General features: G+C 41.9%; 1 protein-coding gene across 1 annotated transcript; it reads right to left on the reverse strand.

Moving 5' to 3' along the window:
- Positions 1-3,356: 3,356 nt before the first annotated feature.
- slc39a13 (solute carrier family 39 member 13) lies at positions 3,357-17,093 on the reverse strand. Its single transcript, XM_084154539.1, has 10 exons — positions 16,872-17,093; positions 13,382-13,723; positions 12,005-12,118; positions 9,672-9,805; positions 6,771-6,893; positions 6,437-6,526; positions 5,492-5,542; positions 5,071-5,203; positions 4,597-4,696; positions 3,357-4,433 (listed from the first exon to the last, which is right to left on the reverse strand). The coding sequence occupies exons 2-10, from the start codon at positions 13,698-13,700 to the stop codon at positions 4,358-4,360; spliced, it is 1,140 nt and encodes a 379-aa protein (XP_084010665.1). The 5' UTR covers positions 13,701-13,723; positions 16,872-17,093; the 3' UTR covers positions 3,357-4,357.
- Between the last annotated feature and the right edge of the window lie 855 nt (positions 17,094-17,948).

Below are 17,948 nucleotides of genomic sequence, written 5' to 3' on the forward strand. Positions count from 1 at the left end.
GGTGCGGGAAGCAGGAACAGGACGGGCCGGACTGGCGACGCGCACCACTGGCTTGGTGCGAGGGGCAGGAACGGGTCGGGCCGTACTGGGAACACGCACCACTGGCTTAGTGCGGGAAGCAGGAACGGGCCGGACCGGACTGGCGACACGCACCACTTGCTTGGTGTGAGGAGCGGGACTGGGTTCCTTTATTAAACCCCGCTCCTTCTGCTGCCTAACCAGCTCCTCTCGCCGTGCCTCTACACATTCCTTCTCCCTTATAGCCTCCTGTAGCGCCTCCCTCTGACCGAATAACTCCTGCTCCCTCTGAACCAATAGCCCCCGTAACATGGTGGTCTCCTCTCCTAACCTGCAGACCCGCCCTTTAACGGCCTCCTGCTGCCTCGTCGTCCACACCGTGTGCCCCCCCAAAAAAATGTCTTGGGGTTGCCTCTCGGGTCTCCGTCGTCGGCACTGTTAGCGCCGTTTCTCCTCTCCTACCTGGGCATCCTCCTTCATCGCCTTCCGGTAACGGACGGCCTCCTCCTCCGTAATTCTCCCCCAACCGAGGAGGACATCTACTAATGTAACCTCCTGTTGAATTCCCGGCGTTTGCTCCTGAACACGCTGCTTGGTCCTCGTTTGGTGGGATCTTCTGTCACGTTCGTTTACAGATGGGACGGACCAAGGCGCAACGTAATATGCATACATGTTTATTTTACCGTTTAAACACATCGACAAAATAACAAACAAAACGAAACGTGAAGTCCAAGGCAGCACAACACAACATACCTTAACTGGAACAAGATCCCACAACCCACTAGTGCCAATAGGCTACCTAAGTATGGTCCCCAATCAGAGACAACGAGCGACAGCTGCCTCTGATTGGGAACCAGACCGGCCAACATAGATATAGACGATCTAGATCTAACCTAGAAAATACAACATAGAACATACTACACAGAAAATACACACCCTGACTCAACAAATGCGAGTCCTCTGAGTCAGGGCGTGACAAGGTAGCTCTCTAGGAACAGGGTTGGAGACCCCTGGGCTACATGACAACAACATCAATATTTAAGATTAATCAAATTGTATTCCTCCTTCACTCAGGCTTGGCTGATCCAAAAACACTGCTACTGTATATCACAGAAACGTTTTACAAAACTTTGGAGAGACATTCAATCAGTACTTCAGCACTGTCATGCTATATCCACTTAGGGATAGGTTTTCATTTACAATACAATGCAATAAGGTGTACATATTCATTAAATGTTATTACTAGAATAATTACATTGTTAATAGAGTAATTACATTGTTATTACACAAGTATAAGAGCAACTTAGTGTAAAGCATCACCAAGGAAGTTTTGGGGACATATTCCTATTCAGAATTGTGCATATGGGTCTCAATTGTTCATCTGAGGTAAAGGGAGGTAAAAATATCAATGAAAATCGTTCAATAGTGCCAGAATAGATTTCCTTGAAAGACTTTACATGCATTGATCATACAATCATTTTCTCTGGGTATACTATGTGCAAGATGTGATCCCCTACCAACAAGGTATCAAACATTTTCACTGAACAAATTATACACAAGCCTTGTCCGAAGTGTACCAGACTTGAGTTTGGAGGTCCGCTGATCTTGAACTGGACTTGTATTTCCTAGGACCTAGTGGGATCAATATATATCTATCTCCTGTTAGAAATGTTGTGCAATGTTCCGATAGATGGTCAGAGAGGCGATTTATGTTTGAGGTCAACAGTGTTAAGTTTATGGTCAACGGTGTTAAGTTTATGGAATTTCTCAGAGGTTGTTATTCAAGTCTCGTTTATACCTGGCGCTAACATGCGTCCTTTGTCCTGATCTTGTTCGCATTCTACACATGGAATTAAAATGTGTCTCATATCCGTCCACTGTCTGCATTGTGACTAGATTTCTTGGTCCCTCCCTGTATGTAAATGATTTGACAGACATTCTTTATTTATTTTAAGACACAAATACATGCCATAAGTTAATGGTGCCACATGTCAATGATTTTAGGTGTGATACTGATTATTTAAAAATGGTTTCACTGTCCAGATCCGTCTACACTTGTAAGATATCCAGACACTATGGGAGAATCTCAATTGCATCCTCTCTCCTCGCCTCCTTCTCAAAACCCATTGGAGGATGTCAGAGGGGAGGGACATCTGGCTTTCTCATCCAATGGGTTTTAAGAAGGCAAGGCGAAGGCATGTGAGGAGTATTCAATTGAGATTCTCCCAATGCGTGCCTGACTACCTCCGGAAGTGGTCAGGAAGATCTGATCACAATGTGTCTTTTAATCGTCTACACCTGTCTGAAAGTGTGGGCACAATCAGAATGTGGACAAGATCAAGATAACTGGTGCATGTTAGAACCAGGTATAAACGGGGCTTCAGTGTCTTAACTCACAGGAAGGCTCCCACAGACACAGGACTAAGGAAGGTAATCTGCAGGGGAGTCGTTATGGCAACGGGCTCTTGTCAAGAATTAACAAACAATCAATACACCCCATTACATTTTAGGCCCGGACTCTTTGCTGCAGAACATGTGCTTACAGAAAATGTTTATGTTTAGTGTGGAATTTTGTTTTGATTGCATAACATATTGATGCATAATCTCCATATCCTTCATTTGCTGTAACTTGTGAGCATGCAACTACCAAGGGTGAATACAGTGCCTTCAGAAAGTAGTCACACCTTTGACTTTTTCCACATTTTGTTGTGTTATAGCCTGAATAAAAATTGTTTTAAATAGAGATTTCGTGTCACTGATCTACACACAATACCCCATAATGTGAAAGTGGAATTCTGTAAAAAAAAAATCTTTACAAATGAATTAAAAATGAAAAGCTAAAATGTCTTGAGTCAATAAGTATTCAATACTTGTGTTATGGCAAGCTTAAATAAGTTCAGGAGTAAACATGTGCTTAACAAGTCATGTAATAAGTTGCATGGACTCTGCAATAATAGTTAAACATGATTTTTAAATGACTACCCCATTTCTATACCTCACACATACAGATAATTGTAAGGTCCCTCAGTTGAGCAGTACATTTCAAGCACATATTCAACCACAAAGACCAGGGAGGTTTTGAATAGTTAGAAATGGGCACCTATTGGTAGATGGGGTGGCAGACATTACATATCCCTTTGAGCATGATGCAGTTATTAAATTACACTTTGGATGGTGTATCACTACAAATATACAGGGCCCTTCCCAACTCGTTGACAAAAAAAGAACAATGAAATCAATTTGAATCCCACTTTGTAACAAAATGTGGAAAAACTCAAGGGGTGTGAATACATTCTGAAAGCATAGCCAAATCAAGACCACACAAAACTATTTTGCATAACATTATTTTATTACATTTAAAAATCATATTTTCCTTAACAAATTAAGCTCTCATAATTAAGGAGTTCCAAATATATCTGTCTGAGTGTCTGTCTTACTATCAAATTAGCATTGTATACAATTGAAAAATACATGCTCGTTTTGTTTGAATATACATCAAATGTAACAGATTAACCCAACACAAAAAGCAATATGGTGTGTGTGTAATGGAGTGGTGGAAATCGTAACAGAATTTATGACAAAAATATTGCACCATGTTACTTTCTGAACTACTTCAATAAATACTTAGCAGTACAAGCAGATACAGTAACCAATAAGACTAACGTGTATATAGACTAGATACAATAAATATAAAATAGCTTGAAAGAGGAGAAACCAATAGAAAGCAGCACATGAGCATACAGCTTGAAGAATGTAAGGAAATGTGTATGCATTTTAGTATGGTAGGTAGTAAAGCCATGTGAGATTAAGTTTATACAGTATGCATTAGCTGCTCATATGTGTCTGATAATACCTGGTTGTGAGTTTATGCATATGTACAATAAAACAGATGAGACTGATTGTCTGCCCATTATGGTCTGATGCGCTCATATAGTCCAGTTACGTCCATGAAAGCTTCAATAAGATTTATTTAGCTCTCTTGCCGTTTCAAAATGTCTGTCTCTGGGTTTGGCACATTAGTGTCCACACAGACAGTAGTCTGAGAGGTCAGCAGACAAGGTGAACACAGTCTACAGTCCTGATAGAAAAAGCAGGTACCATGATTCAAGGTGCCGTTCTGATTGTCGGATCGCTTCCATGTTGATGATGGCGATGCTGATGATAGGATCTTTTGGCACTAGGTGGAGTATTAAAAATAGTTCCATATAATAAAAAAGGGCGATTGAGTGCAATCTGAGGACTTAAAACTTTATAGAAAGGGGATTGTTTCCCAGTCCAGTAGAGGTTGCTGTGATGGTTTTGAATGATATTTTGGTAAAAGCAGGCTTGTCCTTTGAGTTCAATCCACTATGGCAGACAAGACGGCCATGACACCAATGCCACAGCACAGAAGCAGTATCTGCAACAGGGAGTGTCTGGAAAAACAGAGAATAAATAAATAAAAATACTTGATTCAGTGTCTGCCCATTCATTTTCATTTTAGCGTTAACAGTTTTTCCCCTCTGCATATTTACTCTTAGTTTATAGTGAGTATTTGCATGGTGGTCAGTGGCTGTCCAGATTGACCAGTGTACATACCCAAGGCTGGTCTCCTCCAGGAGGTCAGGCACCACGTTGACCAGGGCTATGTACAGGAAGCCTCCCGAGGAGAATGGTAAGATCCACGATGTTACATTTTCTACACAGGATGAAGTGAAACGAATGAGACATTTGGTTTGCCTTAATAATTAAACAAAGCTTTTCATGCTGCTTGGAGGCCAAAGCACGGAAGGCTATATGGTCCCCTGATAGCCTATGCCAAGGGTGTGGACAGTGCTCGACATGGGCAGGAGCTCACCGGAGCGGAGTACCGGTCTACCGCTTTAGCTCCTGCACCTCTTACAGAATATTAGCTCAAATGTATTGTGGCGCTCTTGCACCTAAATATAAAACAGTACCGGCACCCAAAATAAGTACTGGCCCTTATTTCAATCCAAGTCAAGAACCTGGTGTGGCGCTGTAGTTTCAGTGCTCTGCTGCTGTTTTGTATATGGAGGATGATAGGTGGCTCACCTGTCCCTCTGGGAGACTGGGCACACAGGGCGAAACAGGCCCCCAGCACCCCTCCCAGGGCTGTGGACAGCTGCATGCGGGCGGCACTCCAGCGGTCAAACCCTGCACGCAGCAGGATGGCAAAGTCGCCCACCTAGAGATGAGCAAAAATCATAAAAGCTATGTGTTACAGACCACATTAATGTAAGCAATGTGTCACAGATTCCCATGTAAGCAATGTGTCACAGATTCCCATGTAAGCAATGTGTCACAGATTCCATTTATGTAAGCAAAAAAAGATGGGGATATCAACTAGAACTGAATCAACTCATGACAAAAACCAAAGTCATAATTAGCTTTCAATGGCATGAAGTATGTTACAAAAAAAATTATTCATAATAGATAGGTCACATCCCCCTAAAAATAGCAAGTTTGAACTTACCTCATGGGGGATTTCATGGAGCAGGATAGCAAAGGTTGTGAGACACCCAACCTGTCAGGAAATACATATAACATGTCTCTGATCAGGCTCTGCAAAATATATACTGTACAAGTTGTGTTTCCAATCCTATACTACTCAAACTCCGATAACTCATCTCTTGTACTACATTAGTGTGTATACATAACAATGTTTGTTTCACGCATCCAACTAGGCTTCTACTTTGACAAACACCATCATGCCTGCATACGAGTGCAGATGGAAACCAAAATAAGTGTGATGCCCGTGTGTGTGAGCGATGTAGAGACATCTAGCTAGTTTACTTCCTCTCTGGCAAACTCTCCCTTTGGCTCATGCTGTTAGCCTTATGCCTATCCAGCTGGACTTTCTCCCCTACAACCGTGGGTAAAGTAATGCTAATTCTCCATCAGAAAATAGCACAGTATAATTCAATGTCCTGACTCAATGTTGTGTAATAATGACAATACTGTACTTAGTATTTAAATCATAGAATTGTGTTGTTGAAACTAGTCTCTTAAGCAGGGGTGCAGTATCATGCCCATAGTGGACTGAGCTGAGAAGTGCACGTTACGGCTATGAGAATAGTGAATGTTATGGCTAAGTGAGAGCTGATACAGCCATCTACGAGTCTGCCAAGGGGTTTGGGTCCTCTGCCAATCATGGTCACGAGAAGGGCATGAGCCTCTCAAATTCCAAAACAACCACCTTTCATAACATACTGTAGTCTGTACTATGTCGGCTCTAAGTTTAAGTATTGTATGCATTGTTTCTAACCAAGTTGCATTTTGTTGAAACGTTTGTATTGAAATTAGTAACTGCTATTAGGTTTCATTCACATGTATTAAAAACCCACACATGGCCGCTATTTAGTATAGAGCACCTGGACAGACTGTTCATTGCAGAGATTTGTGCTGCAGAGTAACTCACTTTCCTGCTGACCAGGAAGCTCCCTGCCACAGCCAGGCCATGGGTGAAGTTGTCAATGCAGTTGGCCAGCAGGTTCAGGTACCCAATCGTCTGCCAGATAGAGAACACATAGAACAAAGTCTGTACAGGTTAACATTCAAAAGGATCCCACAGCTGACCCACATTGAAGTCATATACATAAAACTAAAGGGGTTACTTAGTACAGAGGATTTCAGTTTGGTGTCTCTTAAGCAATGTAGACTTCCAGATTGTTCTCCCTTTTGTCATTTACATATGGCTTGTTAAAATGAAAAATATCCCGTCAGACAAACCTTACCCATTTGATCCAACTTACCTTTATTTTCTTTGGCACTTGCTGCAAGCTGCTCTTTGGCTTGGAGGACGAGCTCCACGTATCAGAATGGTGCCCATTGATGTGGGACAACGCCTCACTACTGGAGTCTGAGCTATGGGAGGTCTGAGAAGAATGGGTGACAAAGAAAACAGGTATTAGCCCAATCAGCAGGAAATTCCATAGCATGCAAAGGGTTACATAGTACACATATACATTACATTGAACCACAACCTACAGTGCTGTGTTTCTTCTATGTTACCAGGTCCTTACTACCCATAGCCTCTCTCCTCACCCATCTTTTCCAACCACTGACTGCACAGTAATTCCTACAATTCCTGTCAGTCATCGCATCTTCCACTGCCTTTGCGTGCTTTGAACAAAAAAACTCATTCTACCTCAGGCCCTTCTCTTTTCCCGAGGAGGGCTGACTTCCCTGTTCCTTCCTCATTTAGAGCCATTTACAGTGAGTCATCATTTAAGTCAAATTAAATGAGGGAAATAGCCTGCTGTATTCTAAATGTGGCTGGGAAATGTTCTCTATTTTTGTAACCGCAGCACAAGGAAGAAGTCATCAAATTGTACATATCTTCTGAAATATCAATCTGTTCCCTAAAGTGTGAGTGGTCTGGGTAATTAATTGGAGAGTATGACGCCAGGTGAGATCGTGACCTATGATCTATGTCTCTGACTTGAATATTAACAGCGTCTTGATACTGACATCTAAACATGCTTGATAAGACTCCATTTGTGGAATGAGCATTGATCTACCCAGAGTCTCACTATCCACCCCTGAACACTCTTCTCAGGCCTCTCTGAAGTAGATGTAGCAGCTGCTTCCTCCCCATCTCTATAAATAGCTACAATGAATGAGCCCAGACATGGACGCCAATCTTCCTTCTCCTGAGCAAAAGGAGGAAAGTGGTGCACACACACACACCTTTTGCGAGATGAATGGGGCACAAGGATAAGAAACTGAGAACTACCTGAAATTAAATGAAGGATTATCTCTTGAATAACAATGTTAGCATATGGGATCACAAACGAAGTATGATTTAAAGTGCTGGTTTTCATCCGTACCTTTTCGAAAGCAATTTAGAATTGACTATATCAGTGAATTAAATTGATCAAAAAGGAAGCCTACAGATATTAAGGCCTTCAAAGACTGCAGTTGTGTACCTCTGTTTTACATACTCTACAAGAAGCTCTCCCATTTCTACAGAGCAGAGAACATCTCAAACCACTGTCAGACAGGGAAAATGCACCACCCAAAACCACGCCATACTCCTATATGCCAAAACATCAAAAGAATCCTGAAGCTAATACTCCGCACTAATACCCACTCCAAATCTCATATGAAAAAGGGTCTCACTGGTATTAGAGAAATGGAGGGGAGAGAGAATACAGCTTTGATCCCAAGCATGTCTAGCAGATAGACACTCCGGGCTATGGCACAATGGGTCCCTCCATGAGATTGTGGGGGTAGGGGAGCGATAAGGTTGCATTAGCAACCACGATTCCATCCAGTTTTTATGCAAGTAAAGTTATACCATGTAAAAAATCATGACAGCTGGGATGGAAACAAGAAGTGTCGGTACAATTTCATAATTGTCGACAGAAAATTTGCTTGTTCGACATGGTGGGATCTTTGTGTCGGTAAAATGAATTATGCAACAAATTGCGGTGGAAACTCTTGCGCAATTGTTGATAGAATTTAGTCACGCAATGCTATGTTGTGTGGTTGATTAAAAGCATGCAGTTTATTAGGCTTCAGATTAAAGAAGTTATGATGAACTTCACAGGGTGGTGCACAGTTACGATCTTAATGCTCCTTTCCAATAAATATTGAGTATTTTATATGCTAGTGACATGATGATTTGTGCTTAGCTGCCAAAAGATCATCTTACTCTTATCCATCTCATCATATAACCTAACCTGTCCACTTTAACTGCAAGCTGTTGTCTAGAGAGAATGCGCCAAAACTAGATTGGGCACGTTTGCCATTTATCGCAACAGTTTGTGTGAAAAACCATTGATAGAGTGGAAAATGCGATGGAAATACATTGAACTTATGTATTTTAGTCAGAACATGAAAACTTTAGCGCAAAAGTGGTTATGTGCACTACATCACACAGCCTTTTATCCGCAACACGTCAGTTTGATGGAATCAAACCTCTAGTGGGAAAATATGCATATTTTATTTTACATGCATATTTTATAATATTCGCATTCAAATCTGTCGCAAATTGGATGGAAACCAGCTTATGACATTTGTCTGACTCAGACTTCTTATTTTGAATTTGGACTCAAACTCCACTTATGAAGTTCTAAATAAGACCATTCTGGGAGATTCCCATTCAGGCCAGAATGTGTCATTACAACACTGTTTAATCATTACCTTAAGGTGGCCTAAATTCAGAAGTTGATTGTTGAAGTTAAAATGCTAATTAATGATTCATCACTTAAGAGTGTAATAAACACTGATTGTGGTTTCTTCAGCCACAACACTATCAATCAAGATGATCTAATGTGCCTTGTTTTAGTTTAGATCAGTTATCCACTGAAGATCAGCTCAGATCAAACAGAAAGCCCTTGACAGAGCCAACTGATTCACTAGCAGCCCCACCACATGGAAGAGCAGTGCCACTGTGGTACCAGTGAAGGGATTAAAGAGCACTGGTGCACTGGACAAGCCTTCTAAACAAAAATGTGAGGGCTCCAGCATGTGGGATGAGGGTGTGTAATTACATGCCTGACATTCACCTTCTTTGGAAAGACATGCCCACTATTTCTTTAAATCATTTTTGCCTATTAAAGAGTTGTATGCGGTGCCTTGACACGACTCTCTGTTGCACTTCATTTCATGTAGACAACATGGAAAATAAAACAGCATGAACTACTCACAGGGACATGCTGGCTGTTACCAATGGAGTCCTCCTGGCTGTTCTCATCTGGAAACATCTTCTCCAGGAGAAGGAAGGACAGCATGCCCATGATAACCCACAGGCCCTGGGTCCTGTAGTGGTGATGGCTCTCGTCTGAACACAGGGAGGATGGAAGAGACATACAGTGAGATAGGCTGACAAACTAATTGGAAAACCTTCTCTAGGATTGCATGGTGACCCACTTTCACATGGATCAGTGGAATGCAGGCATGGCTTAGGGTTGCTCATCATCACCACTGAGGACTTCACACAAGTCAGCAAAGCATTTTAAAGTGTATTTCTACATGACAACCAGAGGACCTTAGGTTAGGGAAACTTAATCCTGGGCCATGTCCAGTTGCCAGACGTTGTTGAACGTTGCAGATAGAAATGCCATGAATAGAGCTGACATGTTTCCCAACACCAGTCCCCCCAACAGTACACATTTTTGATGTAGCCCTGGACAAGCACAACTTATTCATCTCATCGAGGGCTTGAGGATTTGTTAACAAGTTGATTCAGGTGTGCTTGTCGTGGGCTACACTTTTTTTTTTTAATCCTGTTGGGGGGATTGGAGTTTGGAAACACTGCTCTACATGACAGAGAGGCATGTCTGTTTACATAGAAATATATGCCATGTGAACGTTCCAAAATGTTGCGTCCTGCTGAATGCGCCCCTGGTGATCCTAAATGAGTCTACAAAAAAAACACACTGAACAAAAATATAAAACAAATGGTAAAGTGTTGGTCACATGTTTCATGAGCTGAAATAAAAGGATCACAGAAATGTTCCATACGCACAAAAAGCTTATTTCTCTCAAATGTTGTGCACACATTTGTTAGTGAGCATTTCTCCTTTGCCACTATCCACCTGATAGGTGTGGCATATCAAGAAGCTGATTAAACAACATGATCATTACACAGGTGCACCTTGTGCTGGGGACAATAAAAGGCCACTAAAATCAGCAGTTGTCACAACACAATGCCACAGATGTCTTTAAGTTGAGGGAGCCTGCAATTGGCATGCTGACTGCAGGAATGTCCACCAGAGCTGTTGCCAGAAAATTGAATGTTCATTTCTCTACCATAAGCCACCTCCAACGTCGTTTTAGAGAATATGGCAGTATGTCCAACCGACCTCACAATCACAGACAACTTGTAACCACGCCAGCCCAGGACCTCCACATCCAGCTTCTTCACCTGTGGAATCGTCTGAGACCGCAGGTGAATCCACCGGACAAAACTGTGGTTTTACACAACCGTAGAATTTCTGCACAAACTGTCATAAACCATCTCAGGGAAGCTCATCTGCGTGCTTGTCGTCCTCACAAAGGTCTTGACCCGACTGCAGTTCGGTGTCGTAACTGACTTCAATGGGCAAATGCTCACCTTCAGTGCACCATGGTGGAGGTGGTGTTATGGTATGGGCAGGCATAAGCTACGGACAACGAACACAATTGCATTTTATTGATAGCAATTTGAGTACATAGAGATACCGTGACGAGATCCTGAGGCCCATTGTCATGCCATTCATCCGCCGCCATCAGCTCATGTTTCAGCATGATAATGCACGGCACCATGTTGCAAGGATCTGCAAACAATTCCTGGACGCTGAAAATATACCAGTTCTTCCATGGCCTGCATACTCACCAGACGTCACCCTTTGAGCATGTTTGGGATGCTCTGGATCGACAGCGGGTTTCAGTTCCCGCCAATATCCAGCAACTGGTTTTCTGACTAATTCCCTTTAAGTTATCTGTGACCAATAACTGCATATCTGTATTCCCAGTCATGTGAAATCCATAGATTAGGGCCTAATGAATTTATTTCAATTTACTGATTTCCTTATATGAACTATAACTCAGTAAAATCTTTGAAAGTGTTGCATTTATATTTTTGTTCAGTGTATATATTTTTGCACTAAAACTGCTTTGAAGAGTCATTGTAAAATGCTATAGTTGACAAATCTTTAAAACTGAACAGAATATCGGCACTTCCAATGTTCACTTATTCGAAAATGAAATGTGGTACCCTGGGAACGTTAGCAGTCATTCTCTGACTCTGTCAGTTTGAAAGGTGTAGAAATCAACTGTTTTCGGAAACAGACTATCTTCACAATATTGCTGACATGTCAGAGCAGTGATATGCAAGTCTATGGACACCCAGGCATTCCACTCCTCTGTGTGAAGGGTCAGAAGAGTTATACTGGTGGGGAGAAATAAGCACAGGCAGTTTGAATGGGGATGTCACCATTAGGGGTAAAGAAGGGGACAGAAAGAACAGGAGGGTGCCTGAGAGAGAAGGTTGACCCACCTGGGCTGCAGGAGTGGGAATGTGCCCAAGCCTCCGGGAGCAAGTGGAGGAACACATCACCCAGGAGACCACCAATGGCAAAGCTCAGGAGCTGCTTAAGCTTCCGACACCCAGCTGGAGACACACAGAGAGTAACAAGAGAGAAAGAGGCGGCAATTATGAAAAGTGTAGTCGAGCTAGGCTGTATCATCCATGATATACAAAAGCGCTGGTTGTTCTCTGTTTGAGCCAAAACATTTACAGGCTTCATTTAAAATAAACCTGCGGAATAAGTGATTTTATATTGCTAGCTTTCAAATTAAGAGCCATTACATGTTTTATTTCTATTTAAACATTTTCATTAAGTATGACTATGACTGAATTAAAGAAATAGGCCTACTGGGTAATTTCTCGATTTAATTGGATAGATTTTTTCTAACTTCTGAATGCACAGCTTCAGAGACAGCAATTGCCATTGCTATGATATTACAACATGGCATTAGTGATCTGACTTGTCTCTCCTTACCAAGACTAATAAGCACAAAGGACCAGGACAGACAAAAGCCAGTGCTCTTCATTGTTAATTGTGTTTTCTGAGAGGTGTTGAAATGCAATACTTAGTGGCCTGGTTTCTCGTTTTTGAGAGTCTGAAGAATACAGTATGGTAATGAGGACACACCAAATTCAGCACCATTCCCATTGACACATTTATCCATTATCCAACTAGGCTTATTTCAGTGATCCCTTTATAATTACTTTCTCTGGTAACAAAAAACACTGATTTAGAAAAGACTTGTCCTAAAACAAACACTGCATAATTTGGGTGAGCCAAAAGCATAATCCCAATGGTGCAAAGGAATATTGACATTTGACCCCAATTTAACAGTTTGTAACACTATGTGCACATAAATAGTACCGGTATCTCACATGGTTAAATACTCAAGGCAAAGAAAATCAGCAAAGCAGCTTTGGAGGTAGTGAATGTGGCCTCTACCTACTCTACTTGAAGGCTGTGTTTAAAAGGGTGTGGTCAGGCAGAGTTCAGAGCCACATGGTTCATCCCATTAGCAGCAGTTTCCTCTCCAGAGGAAAATAGAGGTACTATTGCTTTATATTTAAATGGATCTTTAGAAAAAACAGAGCAGAACATGGGAGGCGGTACATTTATTAAAAATTATTTAAAATTATGCCCAGCTCACGAGGGCCCCTTCATGATGTGAGGCATTTGCCTCTTTTGCCTAATGGTAAGTCAGTCACTGTAGGCTACCTCAGGGTGTCTAATTCTGGGTGTATGGTGATCGAGGCCTATCCAGTGTGGCTCATTTTCAGAGGAAAGAGTAGGCCTACATTAGTCTGACTAACAGCCAGGCTTTCATATCAGTTTAGGTCACAACTTACCCTCTGTCTTGAGGGCCGCTCCGGCCTCAATAGGAATAACAAGGAGGGGGAAAATTCCACTGAGGCCTACAGCAACAGACCCAACCAGAGAGCAGAGCCAGACATCGGCACGTTCGCTTGCAAAGAAGTCGGCTAAGGCCTGGAAGCCTAGGAGCTCATCTGGATGCCCAGAACCAGCGGCTGTGGCTGTGGCATGAGCCATGGCTGCCTGGGACATCTTCTTACCACTGCACGACCCTCTGGAGGAGACGACCAGCAGGGCAGCACCAGTGAACAGTGCAGTAAACGCCCAGCTGGGCCTACCACCTCCTGCTTTCATCCGTCCCACGTTCCAGAGAACACCTGCAACCAACAAGGACAATGTTGCAAGATGGAGATGCCATCACAGAATGTAGATAGGCCTACATGCATTATAAACTCAACAGATGCTTTCTCAAACAAATTGTATACACATTCACTGCCAAGCAGTTTGTGTAGAAAATTTACACTACCGGTCAAAAGTTTTAGAACACCTACTCATGCAAGTGTCTTTCTTTATTTTTACTATTTTCTACATTGTAGAATAATAGTGAAGACATCAAAACTATGAAATAACACATATGGAAACATGTAGTAACCAACAAAGTGTTAAACAAATTTTTATATTTGAGTTTCTTCAAATAGCCGCCTTGATGACAGCTTTGCACACTCTTGGCATTCTCTCAACCTGCTTCACCTGGAATGCTTGAAGGAGTTCCCACATATGCTGAGCACTTGTTGGCTGCTTTTCAAATCACTCTGCCGTCCGACTCATCCTAAACCATCTCAATATGGTTGAGGTCGGGGGATTGTGGAGGCCAGGTCATCTGATGCAGCACTCCATCACTCTCCTTCTTGGTAAAATAGCCCTTACACAGCCTGGAGGTGTGTTGGGTCATTGTCCTGTTGAAAAACAAATGATAGTCCCACTAAGCCCAAACCAGATGGGATGGCGTATCGCTGCAGAATGCTGGGGTAGCCACGCTGGTTAAGTGTGCCTTGAATTCTAAATAAATCACAGTGTCACCAGCAAAGCACCCCCACACTATAACACCTCCTCCTCCATGCTTTATGGTGAGAAATACACATGCGGAGATCATCCGTTCACCTACACCGCGTCTCACAAAGACACACTGGTTGGAACCAAAAATCTCCAATTTGGACTCAGACCAAAGGACACATTTTCACCAGTCTAATGTCCATTGCTCGTGTTTCTTGGCCCAAGCAAGTCTCTTCTTATTGTTGGTGTCCTTTAGTAGTGGTTTCTTTGCAGCAATTAGACCATGAAGGCCTGATTCACACAGTCCCCTCTGAACAGTTGATGTTGAGATGTGTCTGTGACTTGAACTCTGTGAAGCATTTATTTGGGCTGCAATTTCTGAGGCTGGTAACTCTAATGAACTCATCCTCTGCAGCAGAGGTAACTCTGGGTCTTCCATTCCTGTGGCGGTCCTAATGAGAGCCAGTTTCATCATAGCGCTTGATGGTTTTTGCGACTGCAATTGAAGATACTTTCAAAGTTCTTGAAATGTTTCATATTGACTGACCTTCATGTCTTAAAGTAATGATGGACTGTCATTTCTCTTTGCTTATTTGAGATGTTCTTGCCATAATATGGACTTGGTCTTTTACCAAATAGGGCTATCTTCTGTATATATGATGTAGTTACAATGTAGAGCAGGTGTTCTTAAACGTTTGACCGGTAGTGTAGGCTAAGGCTAAGGTTGAGATAGTGTGACGACAGATAAAAAATGGACAGGACCAAATAAATCCCTTTTTAGGGTAGACCTTTCACCAAAACAGATGGAAAAGGTGCTCCATGAGCACCCGCTTAGTTTTTAACCAGGTAAACCAGTTGAGAACAAGTTCTCATTTACAACTGCGACCTGGCCAAGATAAAGCAAAGCAGTGCGATAAAAACAACAACACAGAGTTACATATGGGGTAAAACAAAACAAAGTCAAAAAAATAAATAATAATAATAATAATAATAATAATAATAATAATAAAAAATAAATTAAAAAAATACTACAGAAATACATATATATACAGTGTGTGCAAATTTAGCAAGTTATGGAGGTAAGGCAATAAAATAGGCTATAGTGCAAAATAATTACAATTAGTATTGACACTGGAATGATAGATGTGCAAGAGATGATGTGCAAATAGAGGTACTGGGGTACAAATGAGCAAAATAAATAACAATATAGGGATGAGGTAGTTGGGCGGGCTAATTTCAGATGGGCTGTGTACAGGTGCAGTGATCGGTAAGGTGCTCTGACAACTGATGCTTAAAGTTAGTGAGGGAGATAAGTGTCTCCAGCTTCAGAGATTTTTGCAATTTGTTCCAGTCATTGGCAGCAGAGAACTGGAAGGAATTGCGGCCAAAGGAGGTGTTGGCTTTGGGGATGACCAGTGAGATATACCCGCTGGAGCGCAGACTACGGGTGGGTGTTGCTATGGTGACCAATGAGCTAAGATAAGGCGGGGATTTGTCTAGCAGTGATTTATAGATGGCCTGGAGCCAGTGGGTTTGGCGACGAATATGTAGTGAGGTCCAGCCAACAAGAGCGTACAGGTCACAGTAGTAGGTTGATTTGAAAATGTCTGTTAATGTCTAAGAAAACGTGTCTCAGGGGACCTATTGCACAGCATCTTGACTTGAACTAAACAAAATACCTATGGGTCACGTTTAATTCAGAAAAATATTAGTATATTAACTTCATATGGCTGTATGTATGATAATGTTCCGGAGCCCCCTGGCCTGCGGTACCCCATCTACACGTCAGCGCCGCATTTTGAATGTGTCCATTAGAGCGCTGTTCACGGCGGAGGAAAATCACAAATATTTGGGAGAAAAACAACACATAAAAGTTAGGTGTTGTGAAGAATTCGCAAACATGGCTTGCAGGAACAAGTTAAATGCATGTTTACTTCAACGATAGATATAGGGTGCTGATGATATCCTGTTGTGTGATGCCAAACAGCTCTCGCAGTAAAAGTTGAGACGACATAGCACAAGCTAATGTTGCACACGTTCCGAAAAGGCCCAAACATTGTAACATTTTAATGATTTGTAACAATTTGTCTAGCCCATCTAACGTTAGTTACAATGTAACAAATCTCACTCACTGTAGCAACAGCTGTATCTACTATGTTGGATATACATTGCAGGGATTTATTTAGCTAGTTAGGTGACTTTTGTTTTTACTTATAGTAACTGGTTGCCAAAAAACAATAGCCTACAGTAGCCTATAATCTAATTCGCACTGTTACTTGGAAAGTTCTGGTCGTGACGCATGAAGGGCTGTCTATAAACAAACGCAGCTAGCACGCTTAGCTAACCAAGCCTAGCATTTCAAGCCTTGGAAGTTGAAGTCAGCTAGTTAGGATTGCTAAAATCACGCAGTCATATTAGAAGAAAAAGTACATAGGTAACGTGACCTAGAAAAACGATATGAATATATTTTACCCTATTGTGATTCCTGAAGTTCTTGCACCAGTGTGTCCCTGCCATCCAGCTCCGTGAGGCAGGCTAGCGCTGCTGTTCCACTCTCCAGCTGATTCCGCAGCTGCAGATAACTACTTGTTAGCCACAGCTAACATTCCTGCCACGGCTTCCCGTTTTCCAGAGGAGCCACGTCACCGGAAGTGTATTTTTTATTCCTGACAGCATGGCCGGGATTTCGATGCGACGTAGGGATGACAAAATGTAGTTTTGGCCCTTATGTTTGGGCTGGAAGTTTCTGTGGTGTATTCATTACGGAAACTGTTTACCGTTTAAGAACCAAACAGAGCAACCGGGACAAAACGGGGAGGGATCTACCTGGATTTGTTTAATAGAAACTCTCCCTTGCATTTTCCTTTTAGAGTAAACGGTTTCGTTACGTTTTGTAACATAATCGGGGTAATGATTACACCCCAGGTGTAGCATTTGCCTGCTGTGCTGTAGGCCTATGTCCAGTAATAATGCTTATGTTTCATGTGAATGTTTGTGTCAGTCAGGTATCTTAAATACAGTGGTGGAAAGAGTACTTAAATGAAATTTGACTCTAGTAGAAGTAAAATGTATGACTGAAAAATACTCAAAGAAGTATAAGTACTCAGTTACAGTAACGAGAGTATATTTGTAAGTAGTTACTTTACACCTCTGCTTAAATAGTAGCCTATGAGGTCACCTCAAAAGAAAATCGAAAGATAATTCCACCAGGGCAATAAAACATTAATGTTGATAAAAAAAATCATAGTGAATATGATTATAAATCCATATTGTGCTTTCAAAATAAGACAGCATATTTAAATGCAGCCTAAATGGGACAGAAACTGTGCCTTCAGGGCAACAAGGCACCCTCTGTGCCAAAAAGTATTCAAGGCTTGTGTTGTTGTATTCACTCTGTACCAGTGACCTGGAAGGTGATGGATGGTGAAATAAATATTGGGGAGCCAGGCATTATGATTAATGATGCAGTTAACGCCATGATCTATGGAATACAAACTGACTCCTGACAAATATGTCAGGCGGCCTACACTGTATCTTCATGCCTTTCTA

Source organism: Coregonus lavaretus, assembly GCF_964263955.1.
Source record: "Coregonus lavaretus genome assembly, chromosome: 37".
Taxonomy (NCBI): domain Eukaryota; kingdom Metazoa; phylum Chordata; class Actinopteri; order Salmoniformes; family Salmonidae; genus Coregonus; species Coregonus lavaretus.

What these genes read in the sequence shown, in the direction of transcription:
- slc39a13 (XM_084154539.1), bottom strand. Translation starts at nt 13,700, where the DNA reads ATGAAAGCAGGAGGTGGTAGGCCCAGCTGGGCGTTTACTGCACTGTTC. An exon ending in TTCCCACTCCTGCAGCCCAG is followed by an intron (nt 9,806 to 12,004) that starts GTGGGTCAACCT and finishes CCCTGTGTTCAG; the next exon opens with ACGAGAGCCATCACCACTAC. An exon ending in CTGGAGGAGACCAGCCTTGG is followed by an intron (nt 4,434 to 4,596) that starts GTATGTACACTG and finishes CTGTTTTTCCAG; the next exon opens with ACACTCCCTGTTGCAGATAC.